The sequence below is a fragment of the Nycticebus coucang genome, chromosome 19 (assembly GCF_027406575.1).
Source record: "Nycticebus coucang isolate mNycCou1 chromosome 19, mNycCou1.pri, whole genome shotgun sequence".
In the NCBI taxonomy this organism is placed as follows: domain Eukaryota; kingdom Metazoa; phylum Chordata; class Mammalia; order Primates; family Lorisidae; genus Nycticebus; species Nycticebus coucang.
In genome coordinates, this window is record NC_069798.1 from 72,208,286 (window position 1) to 72,231,610 (window position 23,325).

Consider the following 23,325-nt stretch of genomic DNA (forward strand, 5'->3'; position numbering starts at 1 on the left):
CGCTTAAGCCCAGGAGCTGGAGGTTGCTCTGTCTCTAAAAAAAAAAGAAACCTTGGCTCAGCACCTATAGCTCAAGTGGCTAAGGCACCAGCCACATACACCAGAGCTGGCAGGTTCGAATCCAGCCTGGGCCTGCCAAACAACGACAACTACAACCAAAAAATAGCCGGGCGTTTTGGTAGGTGCCTGTAGTCCCAGCTACTTGGGAGGCTGAGGCAAGAGAATCACTTAAGCCCAGGAGTTGGAGGTTACTGTGAGCTGTGACGCCACAGCACTCTACCCAGGGCCACAGCTTGAGGCTCTGAAAAAAAAAAAAAAAAAGAAAGAAACCTTGTGCCCACTGGCTACAACTCTTCACTCCCCCATCCCACTCAGTCTTAAGCAAATACTGATCTTCTGTCTCTATAGACTTGCCTGTTCTAGACAGTCCCTATCAATGGAATCATACATGTAGTGACTGGCTTCATCCATGTTGTAGCATGTACTGGTACTTCATTTATCTTTATGATTATATATTCCTTTGCATGGAGGGGCCACATTTTGTTTTTCCATTCGTCTGTGGTGGGACACCTGGGTTTCCACATTTTTGGCTACTGTGAACAATGCTGCATGTACAAGTTTCTATGTAAATATGTATTTTCAGTCCTCTTGAGTAAACACCTAGGAGAGAGAGATTATTGGTCAAATGGTACCACGATGGTCAACTGTAGAGGACCAGCCTGTCCCTTTCCCAAAATGGCTGGATCCTCTTGCACTCTCCCAGCAGTTTGAGGGTTCCAGTTTCTCCACGTCCTCATAACACTTGCTATAATCTGAATCCTTGGGCCTAGTGGCCCCACTGGCTGTGAACTAGTGTCTCATTGCAGTTTTGATTTGCAGTTCACTAATAGGCAATGATGCTGAGTATTTTTTTATGTGCTTACTGGTTATGTTTTACTTTCTTTGGAGGAAAATTAGGAGTAACATACTGAATGTGTTGTATGCCTGGTACTTTAGGTCACATGGAGTTTTTCACTAACCCTTCTCATTGTAATGTGATTTTGTAGTCACTATTTTCACATGCAAAAATTAACACTAGAAATTAAATTGTATTTCATTTGAATTTTAAATCAATTTAAAAAGCACGCACTCATTTGTATGTCTGTGTAAAAAATGGGTTTCCCTCTTTTTCAAGTTGTATTTTCACAATAATAACTTGGCTGGGTACAGTGACTCATACCTGTACCCCAGTACTTTGGGAGGCTAAGGTGAGGCAATCACTTGAGATCAGGAGTTTGAGACTGATCCTTGAGATAATACCTAGGCAATAGTGAGACCCTGTCTCTACAAAAAATAGAATTAACTAGGTGTGGTGGTGGGTACCTGCAGTCCCAGCTGCTTGGGAGGCTGAGGCAGAAGTTGGAGGCTGAGCTCACGAGTTGGAGGTTGCAGTGAGCTATGATGGCTCCAGCCTGGACAAGAGAGTAAGATCCTGCCTCAAAAAAAAAAAAATTCAATCTAACAGTAGCAGTGAGCACTTTTATACCACTATGCACCACATAAGAGCCTCACAGGGTAAATGTTTACCTTACTCTCACTCCAAGGGTAAAGGTAAGAATTAACTTTAACTAAAAATCTGTCATCTATACATCAAGTGTCTCAAGAACAAACAATTATGACTAGTCCTATCACCACATTTGTTTATTTCAGTTAGTTAAGGCCTTGTAATTGTATCTCAGAGATCTCCTAGCCCTCGAGCTTCCAAAGGCTCTCAACAGTATGAAATATCTCTGCATAAAAAAACAGCTCCACAATATTCATCCACAGACTGATGCATGCTCAGTATCGGTACTTGGTGGAGTAGTCCTTGGGAGACACAACCAGGCCACGGCCTTTGCGGGCCCCACGATACACAGTCTCTATGATGTCCACCATCTCCTGCTTGTCCTCCATGGCCCAGTTAATCTTGTTGTTGTTACCGGTGCCCAAGTCAATCATGATATGCTTGTTTCTGCAAGAGAGGGCAGTGCATCAGCTCTCACATGAATCTTAAGAATTCTCTGGGGTGGAAAAGCCTTATTTTTCCCATTGCTAAGACAAAAACACACATAGTCAAGAGCAGTGGTTCTCAACCTTCCTAATGCCACAATGTATTTTCCTTGTTAAAAAAGGATCATGACCCACAGGTTGAGAACTGCTGGTCAAGAGGGTACTCCATGATTTAGGTAGAAGAAGGTGGAACCTAACAATTTTTAAAAATGTATACATTGTCCACCAAGCTTTTTCTGTATTTCTTTAGGATAAATATCATGAAAGGAAATTAAAGTGTCAAAGGATATAGCTTTAGTCACTTGTAAAGACACATTGTTTTTTAGAGGGTTGTATTAATGTATCTGAAAAAAACAATGCAAATATTTTTTCACAGTGCTCTCATAAGCATGTGGCATACATTTTATTAAAGGCCCTACAATGGTGAAATGAAAACAACATTTTGCACATCCATGATTAGGGAAGTAGATAACTCTTTACATATACAATTAAGAGTCTATAGACTTCTTACAGATTTACGTGCACATTTTACTCTTCTCTTTCACATGTTCACTCCAAGACAACACTCACAGGGCCAGGAACCCCGGGTGGGACCATCACCTCCACTGCCCTTCACCTGCCACTTGATCTGTGCTCTCCCAGGCAGGCCCCAGCACTCAGCTTGGTTTAGATGTACTCCTTTAGTAATTATTTCTCTGTAAATACCTGCCCCTCTGCGCATCTCCATTGCCTTCTGCTAATCTACTCGGTTGTTTTCTTCTATCAGACCAAGTTCTGTGAGTGTAGGAACTCTTAGCTGATGTTAGGTCCAGCACTAGGCTAAAAAACCTGGTGGCTCATTGTATAATCTAATGCCTAAATTAACTAAAGTACTAATTTTACTTGTCTTAGAATACTCTTTTTCAGAATATAATACCAGTTCTCTGCACCCTCCTGGCCCCAACCATCAGCATCTCTAGCCCAAGACAGCCTCAGCCCCAGGCTGCAGGAGGCAGAACCCAAGACAGGACTCTGACACCAGAGGAAGAATTTTGAGGAGCAAGAGAGAAAAGGTCTAGGTTGCCCTGGACAGTTGGTCAGTAGGAGTGGTACAGCGTAGACAATAGCAGGGATGTGGTATCCTGCAGTGACATGAAAATCAGAACTCATGGTGATAAACTTGAGATGTTTAGCTCAGAAAATTTCCAATCACAGGTATGATCCCACCGATCCCCCTCCCTCTACCTGTGGTGCATCTTACAGGGGTATTTGCAAAACTTGGTAAATGTAGAATGTAAATGTTTTGGCACAGTAACTGAGATAATGCCAGGAAGGCTATGTTAACCATTGTGATGAAAATGTGTCAAATGGTCTATGAAGCGAATGTATGATGCCCCATGATCATATCAATGTATACAGTTATGATTTAATAAAAAAAAAAAAATGTGCAAAAAAAAAAAAAAGAAAATTTCCAATCCAAGTCTTACAGGTGCTGTCTTCAAAATAAGAGAGAAATCTTGCAGGACTGTTAACAAAATGAACAAATAGCCCCTCCAGATAGCAAAAGAAGCTGAAATTCGGAAATGTCAGTGAATCATGTGGCAGAGAGAAAAGCATGAGGTTCTGGCCATGTAATCTTTGCTAAATCTGGGAAGGAGCAAGAGGTCATAGAGATGAGAGGTCTCACAAAGGATCTCAACCAAACAAGAGGCACCTAGCAATGCTGGGGGCATGTCCAGTTGAGCATGTCCATTGACATCCAAAAATACCATCAGCTCACAGTGAGGGACAGAAGGCCAGCAAAACGGCCAACAGACCCAATGCCACTGGCAGCAAGAGGCGGGACAAATACTTTTCATGAAAAAGGAAACCTCAGGGCAGTGCCTGTGGCTCAAAGGAGTAGAGTGCCAGCCCCATATAACCGGGGGTGGTGGGTTCAAATCTGACCCAAAAACTTAAAAAAAAAAAAAAAAGGAAACCGCAGGGGCAGAATTCCTTTCAGAGGGTGAAGCATGGAGCCAGGGGGAAGCCCGAGTTTCCCGGGCTTGTTTCTTCCCTTATCCTGCCTTTTGAAGTGAGCCCTGGGCCTGCGTGCACCATGTTGAGGGATGTGGCCCTTCACACTTGTCACAGGTCCACAGGTAACCAGGAGTAGTGCCCAGAGGCTGCACAAACCACCTCCTGGAACCTTGTCCATACCCCACTCAGATGCCTGCTTGAGATTATGAGACTCTGAGTGACACTGTCCAACTGAGTCTGAAGGTAGATCCTTGGTAACGTGGGGAGGGGTACATCGACATGTGGGAGGGCCAAGAAGGCAGACTGCAGCAGGCCAAGTCTCAAGACGTACCCCACAGCTTCCAGCCCCAATCCCTGGGTATGGGACTATAGTGAGGCTCTATGCCTGTGATTCTGCTCTGTGACACTGCAACTGGATTTTGCAAGTGCAGTTTAGGCTCCTTATAAGTTGGCTTAAGATTATGGATAAATGGGGCCAGGTGCGGTGGCTCACGCCTGTAATCCCAGCACTCTTGGGAGGCTGAGGCGGGTGGACTGCCTGAGCTCACGGGTTCCAGACTAGCCTGAGCCAGAACGAGACCCTGTTTCTAAAAAAAAATAGCTGGGCATTGTGGTGGCCACCTGTAGTCCCAGCTACTTGGGAGGCTGAGGCAAGAGGATTGCTTAAGCACAAGAGTTTGAGGCTGCTGTGAGCTATGATGCCATAGTGCTCTACCAAGGGTGACAAAATGAGGCTCTTATCTCCAAAAAAATCCAAAAAGATTATGGATAAATGGATGCAGGCCCTGAATGGACAGCTGATTCTCCAATGACATGGGTCTGAGACGTGTGGGTCTGCTTATGTGTAACTTCCTCCCACCTCTGCCCACTGACCCATGATAGTAAGCACACTCCACTCCTCCTCCTCAGCCCACTCAACGTGAAGATGAAGATGAAGGCTACCATCTTATGGTAATCCACTTCTGTGTAACAATAAAGATAATTTCTCTTCCATATGACTGTCTTACTATTTTCTCCAGCTTACTGTACTTTAAGAATACAGTATATAATGCATATAACATGCAAAATATATGTTCAGTGACTGTGTGTTATTCACAAGGCTTCTAGACAACAGTAGGTTTTTTGAGTAGGTAAGCTTTTAGGGAGTCAAAAGTTACACTAGATTTTTGACTATACAGAGAGTTAGTGCTCCTAATCCCCAAGTTGTTCAAAGGTCAACTGTATACACAATGGAAGACTAAATACCATTCAGCCATAAAAAATAAAATCCTGCTATTTGCAACAGCATGGATAAACAGATAAACCTGGAGGAAATTATGTCAGATAATCACATGATCTCACTCATGTGTGGAATCTAAAACAGTTAATCTCATAGAAGTAAAGCTGAATAGTGGCTAATAGAGGCAGGGCTTGGGGAGATTTTGGTCAAAGAATATATATTTTTAGTTAAAAGAAAGAAATTCAAGAGATCTACTGTACAGCATGGTGCCTACATTTAATGACAACATATGGTATTCTTGAAAAATGCTAAGAGAGTGGATGTAAGTATTCTCACTACAAAAATAACTATGTGAAATATTTATTAATTAGCTAGTTTTAACCATTCCATGATATATATACATATACACACACACACTAACACTAGAGATATATTTCACAACATCGTGTTGTACACAATACATACAATTTTATATAAATTTTAAAAATGAATTTAAAAAAAAATTAAAATGACATTATCCTGGATTGTTCAGGTGAGTCTAACTACTCACATGAGCCCTCTAAAACTAGAGCATTTTCTCACACGGACTCAAAGTCAGAGAGACTGTGTGACAAGGACTCAGCATGCCAGTGCTGGCTGTGAAGATGGGGTCAGAGCAGAGAGTGGCCCTTGTGCACAGCAGCGGCAAGCAGACTCCAGACCTACCACCACAGGGCCTGGCCTTGGCTGACAGCCTCAGCAAGCCAAAGGGGATTCTTTCCCAAACCCCCAGACAAGTGCCCTACCCGTGACGACTCTGGCCTGGTGAGGCCTTAAGCAGAGACTCCAACTGACCCGGCCCAGATGTTGGCCTCCAGAACTGTGATGTTAGAAATGAGTGTTGATATAAGCTCACAAATTTGTACATGTGTTATACAGAACATTGAATGAATCCACGCCCTATACAATCCACCAGACCTTCCTCATCCACTAAGAGGTCCTACTTTTGGAGTACGGTCAAATGTTCATATTGCCATTTGCCAACTTCTATATTAACTACAGTAAGAAATTTTGACAAGTAATAACAATTTCAAGTGATGATTTCTTTTCAAATTAAATCTCCACAATATAACTTTTGAGCTGATAAAATAAATGTATATTTATAAGCAAAGTAATTAAGTTTAGGTATTCCCCTTGGACATCAAAAAAGAATACTAAGTCACTGGTATCATATTTAAGAAGTAAGTTATTGGCGGCGCCTGTGGCTCAGTCGGTAAGGCGCCAGCCCCATATACCGAGGGTGGCGGGTTCAGGCCCGGCTCCAGCCAAACTGCAACCAAAAAATAGCCGGGCGTTGTGGTGGGCACCTGTAGTCCCAGCTACTCGGGAGGCTGAGGCAAGAGAATCGCTTAAGCCCAGGAATTGGAGGTTGCTGTGAGCTGTGTGAGGCCACGGCACTCTACCAAGGGCCATAAAGTAAAACTCTGTCTCTAAAAAAAAAAAAAAAAAAAAGAAGTGAGTTATTGGGTGGTGGCTGTGGCTCAAGGAGTAGGGTGCCAGCCCCATATATTGGAGGTGGCGGGTTCAAACCTGGCCCCAGTCAAAAACTGCAAAAAAAAAAAAAAAAGTGAGTTATTTAAAAAACATTATTTTCAGCTCAGCACCCATAGCACAGTGATTACAGAGCCAGCCACGCACACCAAGGCTGGCAGGTTTGAACATGGACTGGGCCATCTCAACAACAACAAATCCAACAAAAAATAGCCAGGCGTTGTGGCAGGCACCTGTAGTTCCAGCTGCTTGGGAGGCTGAGGCAAGAGAATCGCTTGAGCCCAAGAGTTTGAGGTTGCTGTGAGCTGTGACGCCATAGCACTCTACTGAGGGCCACAAAGTGAGACTCTCTCTAAAAAAATAAATAAGTAAATAAATAAAATTTTCCCCCCCAGCTCAGCGCCTGTAGAACAGTGGTTACGGTGCCAGTCACATATACCGAGGCTGGCAGGTTCCATCTAACCAACAATGACAACTGCAACAAAACAAATAGCCGGGCGTGTGGCAGGTACCTGTAGTCCCAGCTACTTGGGAGGCTGAAGCAAGAGAATCACTTAAGCTCAAGAGTTTGAGGCTGTTGTGAGCTGTGATGCCATGGCACTCTACCTAGGGCAACATAGTGAGACTCTAAAAAAATTCTTTTTCATCAGATTATAGTTAAAAAGTATCTTAAATGTCAATAAGAATGTCTTTCATTTAATTATACTTTACCTAAGTTTCTAGGCAAAATTTGCTACTGACTAAATACTAAAACTAGAATTTAAAAGATTGTGATTGCCTAGTGACACAACTGCATTGTTATATAATCTATTTCTTTCTAAAGACATCTTAGCTACCTTGAACTTCCACAACAATATTCACTTAAATGACAACTTTTAAGATAACATACCTGAAGAAAAACATCACAGTACATGGATCGTATAACTCATACATTTTGTTGAAGTCAGGTACTTCTGTAATATCCACAAGATAAATAACTGCAAAATTCTTAACCTAAAAGAGATTAAAAATAAACTAAAATAACAGATTGATTTGTCTTTAATTCTGTAAAAAAAAAACAAAAACAAAAACATTATAAAATCAAAATCAAGAATTTGTGTATTATGGGAAAATTTTCAAACTAATTCTTCAACATTTTCCCTGCAGAGCTCAAGGCAGCCTCCCCAGGCCCTGAGTGAATGACTAATTTTGCCTCACCCCAACACTGCTCAGAACAGCTTAGGCCAGCGGTTCTCAGCCTGAGGGTCACGATCCCTTTGTAACAATGAAAATACATCACAGCATTAGGAAGGTTGAGAACCACTGGCTTAAGCCAAGCTGAACTTCACTCAGGCAACAATCCCTGAAAGTCCTGAGAAAAACACCTACAGACAGAAGATTCACACTGGACTAGTAATAACCTATATGAACTTTTACAAATTTATATTTTGACAAACACGTAAGGACATGTTTGCTGCTCTAAAACATGCCTGTGGAACCCAGCCATTCACCCCCCAACCGTTTAGGTTTGAACAGTCATAAATACTAGCAGTACTCCAAATACTAAATAAAGCAAGTCAGTCTTCTGTAATTTTTCTTTAACTGCAAGTTCATCAGAAGAGATTTAGAAAAGAACAGAAAAATATAAAGAAAGTAAATCATCCTCATTTATAAGTGACATGTTTATAATTTCCCCTTTATAATAATATATTTTCTCCAATTTTAATATCAGGTGTACCCAGATCAAGTAAAATGATTTTGAAGTATTTCTTTTTCTATTGTCTATAAGATTTGGCATGATATATTTTTTGAAATTATCTTTTACTTTTATTTACAAATATTAGTTGTCTATTTTTTGAGACTTAAAAAAAATAAGAAGTTAACTGATGACTCCATACTGAATCTCAGAGTCAAAGCATTCTATAATAGATATACTCTTATTTGACAATGTTAATGTTACTTTCTTTGCATTATTATTATTATTGCTTAATATTTCAATGTAGCAATTGTCTGATTCCTTTTCTGAATATATTTATGTTCATTTGTTCTTTATTAGGTTTTTGTTTCTGGTCCTTATTTTAAACATTGTTATTGTTATTAAAATTTAAGCCTTTTTAATTTTGTGAAAGCAAAAAAATGGAAACCTAATAAATACATGTGTATGCAAAAATAAAAAATAAAATAATCAGCTCTAAACCCAACACCTAGCGGCAATCACTGTTAGTGATTTTTTTTGCTATATTTCTTTACATCTTTTGAGAAGGGTATTTTTTTTTTTTTGAGACAGAGTCTCACCATATTGCCCTTGGTAGAGTGCGGTGGCATCACAACTCACAGCAACCTCAAACTCTTGGGCTTAAGTGATTCTCTTGCCTCAGTCTCCCAAGTAGCTGGGACTACAGGCACCTGCCACAATGCCCAGCTATTTTTTTGTTGTAGTTGTCATCATTGCTGTTTAGCAGGCCCAAGCCGAGTTCAAACCCACCAGCCTGGGTATATGTGGCCGGCACCCTAACCACTGTGCTATGGATGCCGAGCCTGGTAGGATATATTTTTTAAAAATCTATATATACTGTTTAACAGTAACAAAATGTGATCATACTACAAACATTTTGTACCCTGTTTTAATTATGGGCATTATCAGGCCAGACTCTAGTTCACACCTATAATCCTAGCACTCTGAGGGCTGAGGCAGGAGGGTTGCCTGTGCCCAAGTTGCTGTGATGACACCACTGCACTCCAGTTAGGACAACAGGGCAAGACCCTGTTTCTAAAAAAGAAAACAAAAACAAAAACAAAAACAAAAAAAAAAAAAAATCTCAACTACAAAAAAAAAAATAAATAAAAAATAAAGTGAAACCTTATGAAATGAAAAACAAAAAAAACTCAACTACAAAAAAAAACAAAAACAAAAAAAATCTCAACTACAAAAAAAAAAGAAAACAAAAAAGAATTCTTTTATACAAATATACTTTTTATGGCTACATGTTTGATCAAACAGCTATGACAATGTCTCACCATTCTTTGTTTTTTCATGAATATAAATAACTCAAAATTGTCATTACTATCAATTATTCACCTGTGAACATTTTTACCCTTAAATGTATATATATACTTCATTATTTACTAAGAATAAATTCCTAAAATAAAATCTCTGGAACAAAGAACATGACATTTTAAAGGTTCCTTATTAATACTGTTTCAATGGCCTGTAGAAAGCTTATACCAAGCTTATCCCTACCAAGGGATGTTCAAGTCCTACCCCTAATATTGAGAATGTGACTTATTCAAAACTGGGTCATTGCCAATCGACTTAGTTAAAAGGAGGTTGCACTGGAGTGGGTGCCTCCCCTACCCCCCCCCCATTGAATATGACTGGTGTCCTTATAGGAAAACAGCTGAAGACGCTAACATGGGGGAGGTGGTGGCCCTTGTAGCAGTGAAGACAGGATGAGTGCCCACAACCCCAGAGGCACCACAGGCTGCCAGCAGCACCAGATGCTGGGAGAAGGGACTACCCTGGCATGTGTCAGAGGGAGCACGGCCCTGCCAACACCTCAATTTTGGACTTCTAGTCCCCAAAGTGGTGAGAGAATACATTTCTGTTGTGTTAAGCCCTTCAGTTTGTGTTTTTTGGGTTTTTTTGGTAGAAACAGAGTCTCACTTTATCAACCTCCGTAGAGTGCTGTGGCGTCACAGCTCACAGCAACCTCCAGCTCTTGGGCTTAGGTGATTCTCTTGCCTCAGCCTCTTGAGTAGCTGAGACCACAGGCGCCTACCACAACGCCCCGCTATTTTTTGTTGTTGTTGTTGTTGCAGTTTGGCCGGGGCCAGGTTTGAACCCGCCACCCTCAGCATATGGGGCTGGCGCCCTACCCACTGATCCACAGGTGCTGCCGCAGTTTGTGTTGTTCTGTCATGGCACAGACAGGAAATCAATTAATATGACATACACAACATTTCTTCACGTAATTCTAAAAACCTAATTGTAAGTTGCAGATGAAATAATGTGGGATTTGCAATAAAAACTGTAAAACAAAGGGTTAGATGATAGGACTAGCAAAATATTGATAATTGTTGAAGCTAAATGATAGAAATGAGGGTCTCTATACTTTCTTGTATATTTGGGAGAATATTAAAGACATAGAAATTCAGTCCAGGCACAGTGGCTTATGCCTATAATCCTAGCATTCTTGGAGGCTCGGGCAGGAGGATCCCTTGACCTCATGAGTTCAAGACCAGTCTGAGCAAGAGTGAGATGCTGTCTCTACCAAAAATAGAAAAATTTGCCAGGCAAATTATTTAAAAACAAAATGACTGGTGCCTGTACTCCCAGCTACTCAGAGGCTGAAGCAGGAGGATCTCTTGAGCTCAACAGTCTGAGGTTGCTGTGGGTTACACTGACACCATGGCACTCTTGCCTAAGTGACAGAGTGAAACTCTGTCTCAAAAATGAAAAAAAGAAAATATGGAAATTTAAACTACCACCGGAGAGAGGGAATGAGGAAGAGGAGAGAAAAAATGGAATAGGGGTGGGCGGCGCCTGTGGCTCAGTGAGTAGGGCGCCAGCCCCATATGCCGAGGGTGGCGGGTTCAAACCCAGCCCCGGCCAAACTGCAACCAAAAAATAGCCGGGCATTGTGGCGGGCGCCTGTAGTCCCAGCTGCTCGGGAGGCTGAGGCAAGAGAATCGCGTAAGCCCAAGAGTTAAGAGGTTGCTGTGAGCCGTGTGACGCCACGGCACTCTACCCGAGGGCGGGCGGTACAGTGAGACTCTGTCTCTACAAAAAAAAAAAAAAAAATGGAATAGGGGGAAAAGTTCACACTTAAGGAGGACTCCACCTGCCCTCTAACCTGGCAGAGAAAACCTTCATTAGAGTCCAGTGCAGCACACATTCTGGATGCACATGTACTCCACTGTCCACAGGTCACTTTTAAAAACCCATAATGTAGTGCCAGTAAACTGCTCACAACTGGGTCGTTCTCGACGAACACCTATTTCTGAAACTCTGGTTTCCTTCAGTGTCCACAGTGAAGATGTGTTGGTCAGGTTGCTAGAACCCAATTTTATTTTCATGATAAACTAATAAACTGTATTATGATTTTATTTAAAAACAAAATACCTCACTACAGAAGTTAAGACCATAAAATGGTCACAGGCATTAGGAAAATGGAGGTTAGCGGGCGCCTGTAGTCCCAGCTACTCGGGAGGCTGAGGCAAAAAAGAATCGCTTAAGCCCAGGAGTTGGAGGTTGCTGTGAGCTGTGTGATGCCATGGCCCTCTACCAAGGGCCATAAAGTGAGACTCTGTCTCTACAAAAAAAAAAAAAAAGAAAATGGAGGTTAGGCAGGGAGTGGTGGCTTACACCTCTAATCCTACCACTCTTAGAGGTCTAGGCGGTGGATTGCCTGAGCTCAGGAGCTCAAGATCAGCCTGAGCAAGAGCAAGAGCCCATCTCTACTAAAAATAGAAAAACTAGCTGGACATTGTGGCAAGCATCTATAGTCCCAGTTATTCGGGAAGCTGAGACAAGAGGATCACTTAAACCTAAGAGTATGAGGTTGCTGCTATGAGCTATGATGCTTACAGTACTTCTACCCAGGGCAACAAAGACTCTGTCACAAAACCAGGAAAGTAGAGGGTCTATAACTTCTAGAGTTACCATGCACATATTCTTTTAAAAATAAATAATAATAATAATAATAATAAAATAAAAATAAAAATCAAGCTGATATAAATTGTGTACTTTAGGAAAATGATCACAACAAATTTTTACCCTTTTTTCTCATACATAGAAATAATAAATAATACAATCATTTGTGGTTTTTTTTTTTTTTTTTTTAATTTGGCCGGGGCTGGGTTTGAACCCGCCACCTCCGGCATATGGGACCGGCGCCCTACCCCCTGAGCCACAGGCGCCGCCCAATCATTTGTGGTTTTAAATGATTTATGGGCATTTAATAATCAGAAGGTAACTGAATTAATGTAATTTGGGTTTGGTTTTGTTTTTGTGTGACACAGTCCCACTCTGTGCCTGGGTAGAGAGTACCATGGCATCACAGCTCACAGAAACTGCTAGGCTTGAGCAATCCTTTTGTCTCAGCCTTCCCAGTAGCTGGGACTACAGGCACCTGCTACAACACCTAGCTATTTTTCTATTTTTAGTAGAGATAAGGTCTCGCTCTTGGTCAGGCTGGTCTCGAACTCCTGAGCTCAGGCAAACGACCAACCTCAGCCGCCCAGAGTGCTGGGATTACAGAGGTGAGCCACTGTGCCCAGCCAATGTAACTTGTCTAAAGACACAAACGTATCTCTTTTAGCCTTCAAGCTCAGACCCATGGCCTCTGACCCTCACAAATACTGACAGAAGCAGACTATCATGTCAAGATCATATCCTAGGGTCACCTGTGGCTCAGGGGATAGGGCGCCAGCCCCATATACCGAGGGTGGTGGGTTCAAACCCGGCCCCGGCCAAACTGCAACAAAAAAATAGCCAGGCATTGTGGCAGGTGCCTGTACTCCCAGCTACTCGGGAGGCTGAGGCAAGAGAATCGCCTAAGCCCAGGAGTTGGAGGTTGCTGTGAGATGTGTGACACCACAGCACTCTACTGAGGGTGATAAAGTGAGACTCTGTCTCTTCAAAAAAAAAAGATCACATCCTACAAGAACTTGGATATCCTATTTCATCACAGACAGGTTTCAAGAACATGAGAATCCACTAAGTGCAAGGAACTTCTCACTCATGAATTCTTTCAACAGTAGCCTAAGTAGCCTGTTACTGTTTTACATGTGATGGAACTGAGGCCCAGTAAGGTTTCTTGATGCCACACAGGAAGTGGCAGGGCTGAGACTCAACCCCAGTCTGGCTTCAGAGCCTGAACTCTGGATGAGATTTCCTGAGCTGAATCTCAAAGCAGTCAGCATTCCCACAGCAAGAAGAGGCAGGGGCCTCACTGGGTAAGGCTAAGAGAATACCACCGTGTAAAGGGAAAGATCTGAGAGAGCAGCCAAGTCTCAGCTGTAGCTCTTTGAACAAGACAGCAGAGGTGTGAAGAGAGGCTGGAAATGCAGACGGGGACCAGGCCACAAAGGACCTTTTAGATTTAAGGAGCCTGGGGTGTTATTTATTTATTTCTAAGTAAGGAGGGGCAAATAGTTTAGTTCAGTACATACTCGAGTTTGAGAAAACTAAAGCAACATCCAGAGAAAAATTCCTACACGTAGTGATGACACAGGCTTGCACTGAGGAGTCTGGGCTGGAGTCACCTCACTGCAGCTGTCTGCACCCAGTAGTGACCCCAGCCAGTATAGTGGATGCCAGGAAAGGTATGGCTAGGAGGTACCCCAGGGAAGGAACCCTCTGTAACCAAGACAGGAGACTCCAAGGAAGGAATCTGCACTGAACGCCCTAGAAGGGTCAAAAGGGGATGGACTCTGGCTCCCGGAAGGTCACTGTGACATTGTATGACTATAGGTGCTGAAGCTCAGGGAGGACTGGAGAACAGACTCCAGGACTGGACAAAAGCCTGCACAGACATGCAGGGAAGGAGGGCTGAGTTGGCCTCTTGGGGAAAAGAGAAAAGACACGGAGGAGGAATGAGGTGGGTGCTGCTAGAGCTGCCTCCAGGACAGCTGAGGACACAGCCACAGGCTGGGTAAGAGCAACCACATACTTCTCTGCAGAGTCAGTCCATGATTTCCTGGCAAAAGTTAGCCTGCCAATTTTTAAGGTCCTGCCTACATCTAAATCTCACTAAGCAGAGATACTCTTTTCTCTCTGTCACATAATATAATAACGAAAGAGGGTATAGTGTCTGACGTCTATAATTCCAGCACTTTGGGAAGCTTAGGTGGGAGGTCACTTGAGGCCAGGAGTTCCAGACCATTCCAGGCAATGCAGCCAGACCCTAACTCTACAAAAAAAAAAAAAATATATATATATATTAGTAGGATGCAGTGGTGAGTACTTGTAGCCTCAGTTACTTGAGAGGCTGAGCCAGGAAGCCTACCTGAGCCTGAGAGTTCAAGGCTACAAAGACCATGATCATGCCACTGCACTCCAGATGGGCAGTGAAACCTTGTGTTTCTAAAAAACAATTAATGAATTAAAAAAATAAATAAAAAATTTTAAGAAGAATTATAATAAAAAAGTATTGGCTGGGCACAGTAGCTTAGGCTTGTAATTCTAGCTATTTGGGAGGCTGAAGCACACAGATCCCTTGAGCTCAGGACTTTAACATCATCCTGAACAAGAGTGACACCCTATTTCTACTAAAAACAGAAAAATTAGCCAAATGTTGTGGTGGGAACCTATAGTCCCAGCTACTTGGGAGGCTAAAGCAGAAGGATCACTTAAGCCCAGGAGTTTGAGTTGCTGTGAGATGTGATGCCATAGCACTGTACCCAGAGTGACACAGACTCTTAAAAAAAAAAAAAGGAAAGAAAAGGAAACAAACCTCAAAGAATAAATACATCGTTGCTATTAAAAATGTGTTTCAGGCCCAGCATAGTGGCTCACGCCTGTAATCCCAGCATTTTGTGAGGTTGGGGGTGAAAGGAATGTTTAAGGCCAGGAGTTCAAGACCAGCCTTAGCAACAGAGCAAGACTCCATTTCTACAAAAACGAAAAAAAAAAAAAAAAAATTAGCTGGGTATGGTGGCATGTGCTTATAGTCCCAGCTACTCGGGAGGCCGAGGCAGGAGGATTGTTTGAGCCCAGGAGTTGGAGAATACAGTGAGCTGTGATATCACAGACTACATTCCAGGTTGGGCAATAGACTGAGACCCTGTTTCTAATACAACAACAATAAAAAAAAAAAAAAAAGTTTTTGGACAGAACGGATTTAACAATATAATCCTGAGCTCAAACGGTGCTGTGTTACATAGAGGCAGTGTCCTGGCAGGACGCTTGCACCTCTAATAAGGACCCTCGCCTGAAGCATTGTGTGCACCCAATCTGGGGAGTCACATGAGGAGGTGCTAACCCAACACCTCCTCTGCCTCCCCCAGCCTCTCAGCAATGTTCAAGAACTCCTCTGCCAAACCCTACCGCACTGTGGCTTATAGGCACTGTGCTGTCCTGCTTCCACATGGGCTAAGAGGCTGAAGATGGTAGAGCTATTTCTCCTGAACATTTCTCATCCACTAATAAATGTGTGGTAAACTAAAACTGTGTGATATCTATATAAAACTGAAATTAAGTGTCTACTATTTTTTCTACATTGTAGAAATGTTCATTTTAAAAATATAAAAATGGGGGCGGTGCCTGTGGCTCAGTCGGTAAGGTGCCGGCCCCATATACCGAGGGTGGCGGGTTCAAACCCGGCCCCAGCTGAACTGCAACCAAAAAATAGCTGGGTGTTGTGGCGGGCACCTGTAGTCCCAGCTACTCGGGGGGCTGAGGCAAGAGAATCGCTTAAGCCCAGGAGTTGGAGGTTGCTGTGAGCTGTGTGATGCCACGGCACCCTACCGAGGGCCATAAAGTGAGACTCTGTCTCTACAAAAAAAAAAAAAAAAAAATATATATATATGTATATAAATGGAATGGAAAAGCCATTGGTTTCTATCAGCCCAGTATTTTTATTTTAAACAAGTTATATAACCTTAAAAAATAGCTAAATAGGGTGGCACCTGTGATTCAAGGAGTAGGGTGCTGGCCCCATATACTGGAGGTGGTGGGTTCAAACCTGGCCCCAGCCAAAAACAAACAAACAAACAAAAAACCAGCTAAATAAAATAAAAACTATGTAAATGTTTTGTTTTAAGAGACCAGGTCTCACTATATATTAACTAAGGTGGGCTCACGCAATCCTTCCAAGTATTTGGAACTGAATGCATGCCACCACACCCAGCTCGATAGGGTGTGAGTGTTCTAAAGCGAGAAGCAAATGTTCCCTTTCTCCATACTCACAAATTTTCTTGTAAGGAAACCATATACATTCTGTTCTTTTCTAGCTAACATCATAACAAATGATTACTCATGTTATTAAACAAAGCTCTTAGGGAAAAAAAATAACTTTCTATCCAGTAGCATAGATATTCCCAGTTTAAACCCCAGTTCTGCAGTTTTCAAGGCAAATTAACTAATTTGCAATGCCATCCTGGGGTCACAGGAGATACCGACCTTCCCAGTGATGTAACTGCCCATTATTGTGGTTGTCTATCACTGGAGACTTTGGATACTACCAATTTTGCTATAAATTACAACAAAGTTCTCACTGAGCATAAAATTATATATTTTATAATATATAATTGGGGTTTTTTTCCTACTTAAAAGAGCTACTGGACCCTAAAGCATAAGTATTCTTCATATAATGCCAAATTGCTTTCCAGAAGGATTATAGCAATTTTATTCCCACCTGAACAATATACTGATGTTCACCCCAACCAGGTCACACTGTATCATTAAATGCCTTTTAATCTTTCATACAGCTAAACAACACTATACTGTTTTAATGAATGTTTCTTTGAAGTTTACCTAACCACTGGAATTTCCTACTTTCTCAAGTTCATTGCCCATTTGTCCATGGTGTTTCAAATTTGTCTATTTGTATAAGTTGTGTGTGTGTGTGTACCAGCATAATAATATTTGCCTCAGTCTCCCAAGTAGCTGGGACCATAGGTGCCAGCCACAATGCTCAGCTATTTTTTTGTTGCAATTTGGCAGGGGCTGGGTTCGAACCCCGCCACCCTTGGTATATGGGGCCGGCGCCCTACTCACTGACCCACAGGTGCCACCCATGTTTACAGTAATCTTAACTGGTTGTTGAATAGTACAGATTTTTTTTTTTTTTTGTAGAGACAGAGTCTCACATTATGGCCCTCGGTAGAGTGCCGTGGCCTCACACAGCTCACAGCAAACTCCAACTCCTCCAACTCCTGGGCTTAAGCGATTCTCTTGCCTCAGCCTCCCGAGTAGCTGGGACTACAGGCGCCCACCACAACACCCGGCTATTTTTTGGTTGCAGTTTGGCCGGGGCTGGGTTTGAACCCGCCACCCTCGGTATAGTACAGATTTTTTTAAACCAAGTACCACATGCATAAATTTCATTTTTTTTTCTTTGTAGAGACAGAGTTTCACTTTATTGCCCTCAGTAGAGTGCCGTGGCGTCACACAGGTTACAGCAACCTCCAACTCCTGGGCTTAGGCGATTCTCCTGCCTCAGCCTCCCGAATAGCTGGGACTACAGGTGCCCGCCACAACACCCGGCTATTTTTTTGTTGCGGTTTGGCCGGGGCTGGGTTTGAACTCACCACCCTCGGTATATGGGGCCGGCACCCTGCTCACTGAGCCACAGGTGCTGCCCCATAAATTTCATTTTTTAATTTGCATTCTGTACCTTCAACCTATGAAGTTTTTTAATATGTGCTTTTTTAATCATCTCTAGAAGAGTATCTTTTCCAATCCCACTGCCTACAAATTTCATAAATATGCTTTCTCTTCAGGTAAGTCAGTGATGAGCATGTTTAGCAGGCCTGCATGCCACTCAGTCTAGCTCCAAGTTACAATTAAATAACTCCACAAAACATGTGGCTGAAGGCCAACACAAGAGTGCCAACCATTGTTCCACACTTCCGTATAGAGTTCCTCTACCAGCTAGGAATCCACACAAGATTCTGGAAGCAAATGACCTGGGTGGGCAATAGGTACTACAAGTTTTTGAAGTGTCCATTTTTTCTCTTTTTTTTTAGACACTCTCACTCTGTCACCCTGGATTTAGTGCTGTGGCGTCATTATAGCTCATAGCACCCTCATACTCTTGGGCTTAAGCAATCCTCTTGCCTCGGCTTCCCGAATTACTGGGACTACAGGTACCTGCTACAACATCCAGCTAGTTTTTCTATTTTTAGTAGAGATGGGGTCTTGCTCTTGCCCAGGCTGGTCTTGAACTTCTGAGCTCAAGCAATCCACCCATCTAGGCCTCCCAGAGTGCTGGAATTACAGGCAAGAGCCACATCACCCAGCCTGAAGTGTTAGTTTTTAAATTTTTAGGTAATTCATTTCAAAGCTATCAAAAAATTGAGTGCTAATTTTATTTTCTAAAATATCTACTCAAAGCTCTTCCCACTTGTGAAGTGTGTAATGTGAGAGAAGTAATGACAATGGTGGCTAATGATTACTGAATGCGTATGTGATGGGAAGTGTTCTAGAAACCTTTATGTTAACTCACTCCCACAACAACCCTGTGAGTTAGGTACTATTACCGTCTTTTTTTACAGGTGAGTAAGATGAGGCACTGGGACAAGTCTATAAAGACCACATAGCTGGTAAGTGGCAAAAGCAAAGCTCGAGTCTGCACCTTTGACCATGTTTACTACCCTCATACCCTGCTGCTCATTTTTATCCGGAGACAAAAATCTATAAGGAACACCAAAAATGTACATTGTTTATTTCTAACTCACCTGATGAGGGCTGACTTTGACTGCTTCAAGTGACATTCTGTAATCTTTAATATGATGCCCCTGAAAAATCCTTGGTACTGTTTCTAGAAAGTCTGTAAATATGCCTGACATATGTACTATTAAAATGTACTGTCATGAGTTAGCAGTATCACTGAGAGTATTTTAAATTCTGTTTGTATAGGCTTTTCAACACAAAAATTAAATGTCCCACTTAACGGGATTTAAAAGGTTAACAGTGAACTCCAAAGCACGCTGTACACAAACTGTGAAGTGTGAAGTAGTTTCTTGTCAAAACTGTGCATAAAATCAGCTGCTAAACAAAATTTTATCATTCTTATCAAGTAAGTTGTCTCATACTTATTAATGGCAAACTGTAGACTTCTGTCAAATATCTAAGCACATCTCTATGTCTTCAGACTAACTTTCTTCATTAAGTTTATAGCTTAAAATGGATTCAGGATAAGGTGGGGATGGGCACCACAGAAACAGCAAATCAACATAACACATTCTCAGAAAAAGGGTATAACCAAGTCCAGCCTGAACATTTGGAACTTTTACTCACTTTAAAACAGCTGGGATTTCCAAACGGGGCTCGTAACAAGATGAGGAAGACCCCATTATCTGCCATTTCTGCAGAGGGAGATTTTTAAATAGAGAGTTACATTGCTCTTTATATTAAAATCTTAAATTGCAAAATTTCTGTTGAGCTTCCCCAAAAAGGGGTTCCAGAATTACAAGTTCATATTTTGCCCTGATACTAAGAAAGTATAATACTGAGAGTCTTTTAATGCATTTCAAATTTGCATTTTAATAACTATACAATAATATTGCATTAAAAGTATACTAATAAAAGAATCCAAATTTTTGGATCAAAAGAGACTAATTTAAAAGACCAAAGAAAATACCCAAAAGTGAGCCAAATAAGCTGTCCTTATCAGTAAGTTCAATACCAAATAAAGTGTGTGTCCACTAGTAATAATAAAGTGATTCAGTCTGTAGCTGACATATAGAAATAAGAAGAGAACAAACCTGATACAGCCCTAAACAGAGACATTTACACACAAACTATTTCCTAGCTCAGAGCATCTTGCTAAGTTTTGCTCAATGTCCTGTGCCAAAGGCCCATGTCTCTAGTCATCCTATCTCTGCACTGCTGGCAGCAGAATCTGAACACCACCTGAGGTTTATGCCGCCACCTGCAAAGCAGGACAGTAAAAGATTCGAGAACACATACCTCAAATTATTTCAAAGTCAATGCAACTGAGATTTGGTTATTGGAAAACTGCTTTTAGTTGATTTGTCACTGAATTTCAGCAGTGTCTGCCCTTGTCCATGATTGCTTAAGTAAAGAAAAACTGGCCCATGGGCACTGGCTCTCTCATTACCTCCACATGAGTGAGAAATGGTGCCTTCATTGATCCCTTGGTACCTTCTTTCACTAACTTGGCATCCTAGAGGAAGAGGCTGGGAAATAGTTGACAAAGAACCCCTACTCTGATTCTGACCTCCACTCAGGGGTTACTCAAAAGTTTGGCCCTCGCCTGTAGTCCCAGCTACTCGGGAGGCTGAGGCAAGAGAATCGCTTAAGCCCAGGAGTTGGAGGTTGCTATGAGCTGTGTGATGCCACAGCACTCTACCGAGGGCCATAAAGTGAGACTCTGTCTCTACAAAAAAAAAAAAAAAAAGTTTGGCCCTAGTAAAAAAAACAAAAAGTTGCAGTCTTACTAGATTGAAGTAAAAAAAGAAAAGTGTAGTCCTAGGTCAAGTCACATCAGAACTCCCTAGGGAGCTTCTTTAAAGTCATTTGTGGGCCTGAAGGGATGGCTCATGCCTGTAATCCTAACACTCTGGGAGGCCGAGAAGGGTGGACTAGGGTGGATTGCTTGAGTTCAAGGAGTTTGAGACCAGCCTGAGCTAGAGTGAGCCCCTGTCTCTAAAAATAGCTGGGCATTGTGGCAGGCACCTGTAGTCCCAGGTAGTTAGGAGGTCAAGGCAAGACGCTTGAGCCCAGGAGTTTGAGGTACCTGTGAGCTCTGACCCCACAGCACTCTACTAAGGGTGACAAAGTGAGACTGTCTCAAAAGAAATAAATTAATTAAAAATTAAAAAATTTAAGTCATTTCTGGTTCTCCCTCCAGACTTAAAGAATCAGAATCTCTGAGATGCATTTCAGTAAGCACTCCAAGAGATACTTGTGACAGCTAAAACGTAAGAACCATCCCTAACACTCTGCTTCTCCAATTAAATAGGAGGTAGTAAAAATTAACAAGACTATCAGGCCAGATAGTCTTTCCTTTTCGAAATATAAAATACATTCTTCTCTGTTAGTATTTAATCAAAGGAGTGATTTTAACCCAGCCTGTTTTAGCACCTGTGATGTTTCTAACTGTTCATTAAAATTAATGACCTTGCAAATTACTTATATTAATATGTTAAATACGGCAAATATTTTATTAACACCTTTTTTTGTCTTTTGCTTTGTTGCTACAACCGCAAAAACCCAAATAAAATAAAAGAGCCACAAGGAAATTAAAGAAAAAGAATTAAACTTTTGGCCATACAAAAGTGTTTTACAAAAAAGTTACACAGACTAATATTAAAAATCCAAGAAAACTACTTGTCACATTCTTCTATTTTCTCCTGATGTTTTCTGCTTTTGAATCACTTTAAACTATTAATCAGAAGACTTACAACGAGCATGGTGGGATAAAGGGAAAAAAAACCAAAAAATAAAAACAGTATTATTATGCTATTAATGGAAAAGTTCGGCTATATAAATACAACAAACAAACAGGTACCAAAAAAAAGATGATCTTTTCAAAGCGAGCTATTTAAAGCAAGCTTCAATCTTCTCAATAAAGCCTACAAATAAACGTTTTGTTTTGTTTTAAATTTCAGATTAATACTAAGGTACAAACGATTCTCGTTGAGGTCCCTACTGCAGTTTCACCCCACTCCTGGGAGCGGTGCCACGTACCCCGCAGTGTGCCCATTAGGCGGGAGCACACCGATCCCCCTCAAATAAATGTATTTAGTTCACAGAACGATACATTTTGAAAAAGACACCGTGCAAACAAATGATTAACTTATTCGGGAGGGCCGTGGACCTCTTTAAAATGTGAAATACCATAGAAACGTCTCCCAGAAAAAGGAGTTACTCTGCACACCCTCGCACGGCACATGCGGCATACGCGCGCTGTCTCCGTTTGTCACGAGAGTGGCCACAGAGCCGGAGACCCGGTCCCGCCGCGAGTCGCCCGCCCGGCCCGCAGCCTGCGAGTTGCACGCGTTACCTTCTCCGCTATGCTGTAAAGAACCTCGTCCATCTTCATACAGGTGGGGTCCCAGTCATGCCCAAACCGAATGACGACGACCCGGTCTTCCTCCGAAAGGATGGCCTGGTCCACCTGCCAGCCGTTGTGCAAGTGCGGGAGCATGTACGACATCTCGGCGCCGGGCTGACGCCTGCGCAGGGGACACCAGCGGGGGCCTCTCAGCCCAGGCCGGGGCCTCGCGAGCCACCGGGAAGCTTCGACCGCGGGAAAAGGCCACGGGTAGGGAAGGCAGGCCGCCCGGAGGCCACCGCCTGGCATCCAACCCCCTCCCCGCCCCTCACCTCCAGCCCTCGCCCTGGACTCCCTCCTCCCACCACCGGCCCTTCACATCTTGATCCACACCCTGGACCCCACCCCTACCCCCCGGTCCTTCCGCCTCCCAGCCCTCGCTCTGAACCCTCCCTGATCCTCCTACCGTACCATGCCCCGTCCCCCGCGAACCCCGAGTCCTCCCATCTCTGGCCCCTCACCTCCACCAGCGCTAGGGCCTCCTGCCCAGAACTACCCCTAGGCGTGCACGGCTGACGCCGGGCGTGCCGACGCCGTGCGCGCTGTCGTTGTGCGTGCCTGCGGCGGCGGCAGAACGTGCTGACTGTGGTGCTGGCGGCGGGCTGGGGAGGGCGGAGGTCGCTGGGCGCTGACTCTGTTGTCCGCGCCGAGGGGGCTGGGTGGTCTGTTGTTAAGCGTACTTTCCGGAAGCTCGTGGGCTTCCTTGTTTCCTTCCTCGGGAGCTTGGCTCGTTCGTCCCACGTGCTGCGTCGGGTGGGCAGCTCGGCGAGGAGTGCAGGCCAGTGCGGGGCGGGTCGTGAGGCTGGAGGTCCCTCGTCAGTCCCT

The 23,325-nt window shown here is 42.9% G+C and overlaps 1 protein-coding gene across 5 annotated transcripts; it reads right to left on the reverse strand.

The window, feature by feature from the left end:
- Positions 1-1,659: 1,659 nt before the first annotated feature.
- TXNL4A (thioredoxin like 4A) lies at positions 1,660-23,115 on the reverse strand. 5 transcript variants are annotated; one of them, XM_053571450.1, is made up of 4 exons: positions 22,997-23,115; positions 22,450-22,621; positions 7,665-7,768; positions 1,660-1,990 (listed from the first exon to the last, which is right to left on the reverse strand). In XM_053571450.1, the coding sequence occupies exons 2-4, from the start codon at positions 22,600-22,602 to the stop codon at positions 1,819-1,821; spliced, it is 429 nt and encodes a 142-aa protein (XP_053427425.1). In that variant the 5' UTR covers positions 22,603-22,621; positions 22,997-23,115; the 3' UTR covers positions 1,660-1,818. The 5 variants fall into 5 exon arrangements, with proteins under 5 accessions (XP_053427425.1, XP_053427424.1, XP_053427426.1 ...); XM_053571449.1 differs by having other exon boundaries at positions 22,962-23,099; XM_053571451.1 differs by lacking the exon at positions 7,665-7,768 and adding an exon at positions 19,719-19,786 and having other exon boundaries at positions 22,450-22,685; positions 22,962-23,007.
- Between the last annotated feature and the right edge of the window lie 210 nt (positions 23,116-23,325).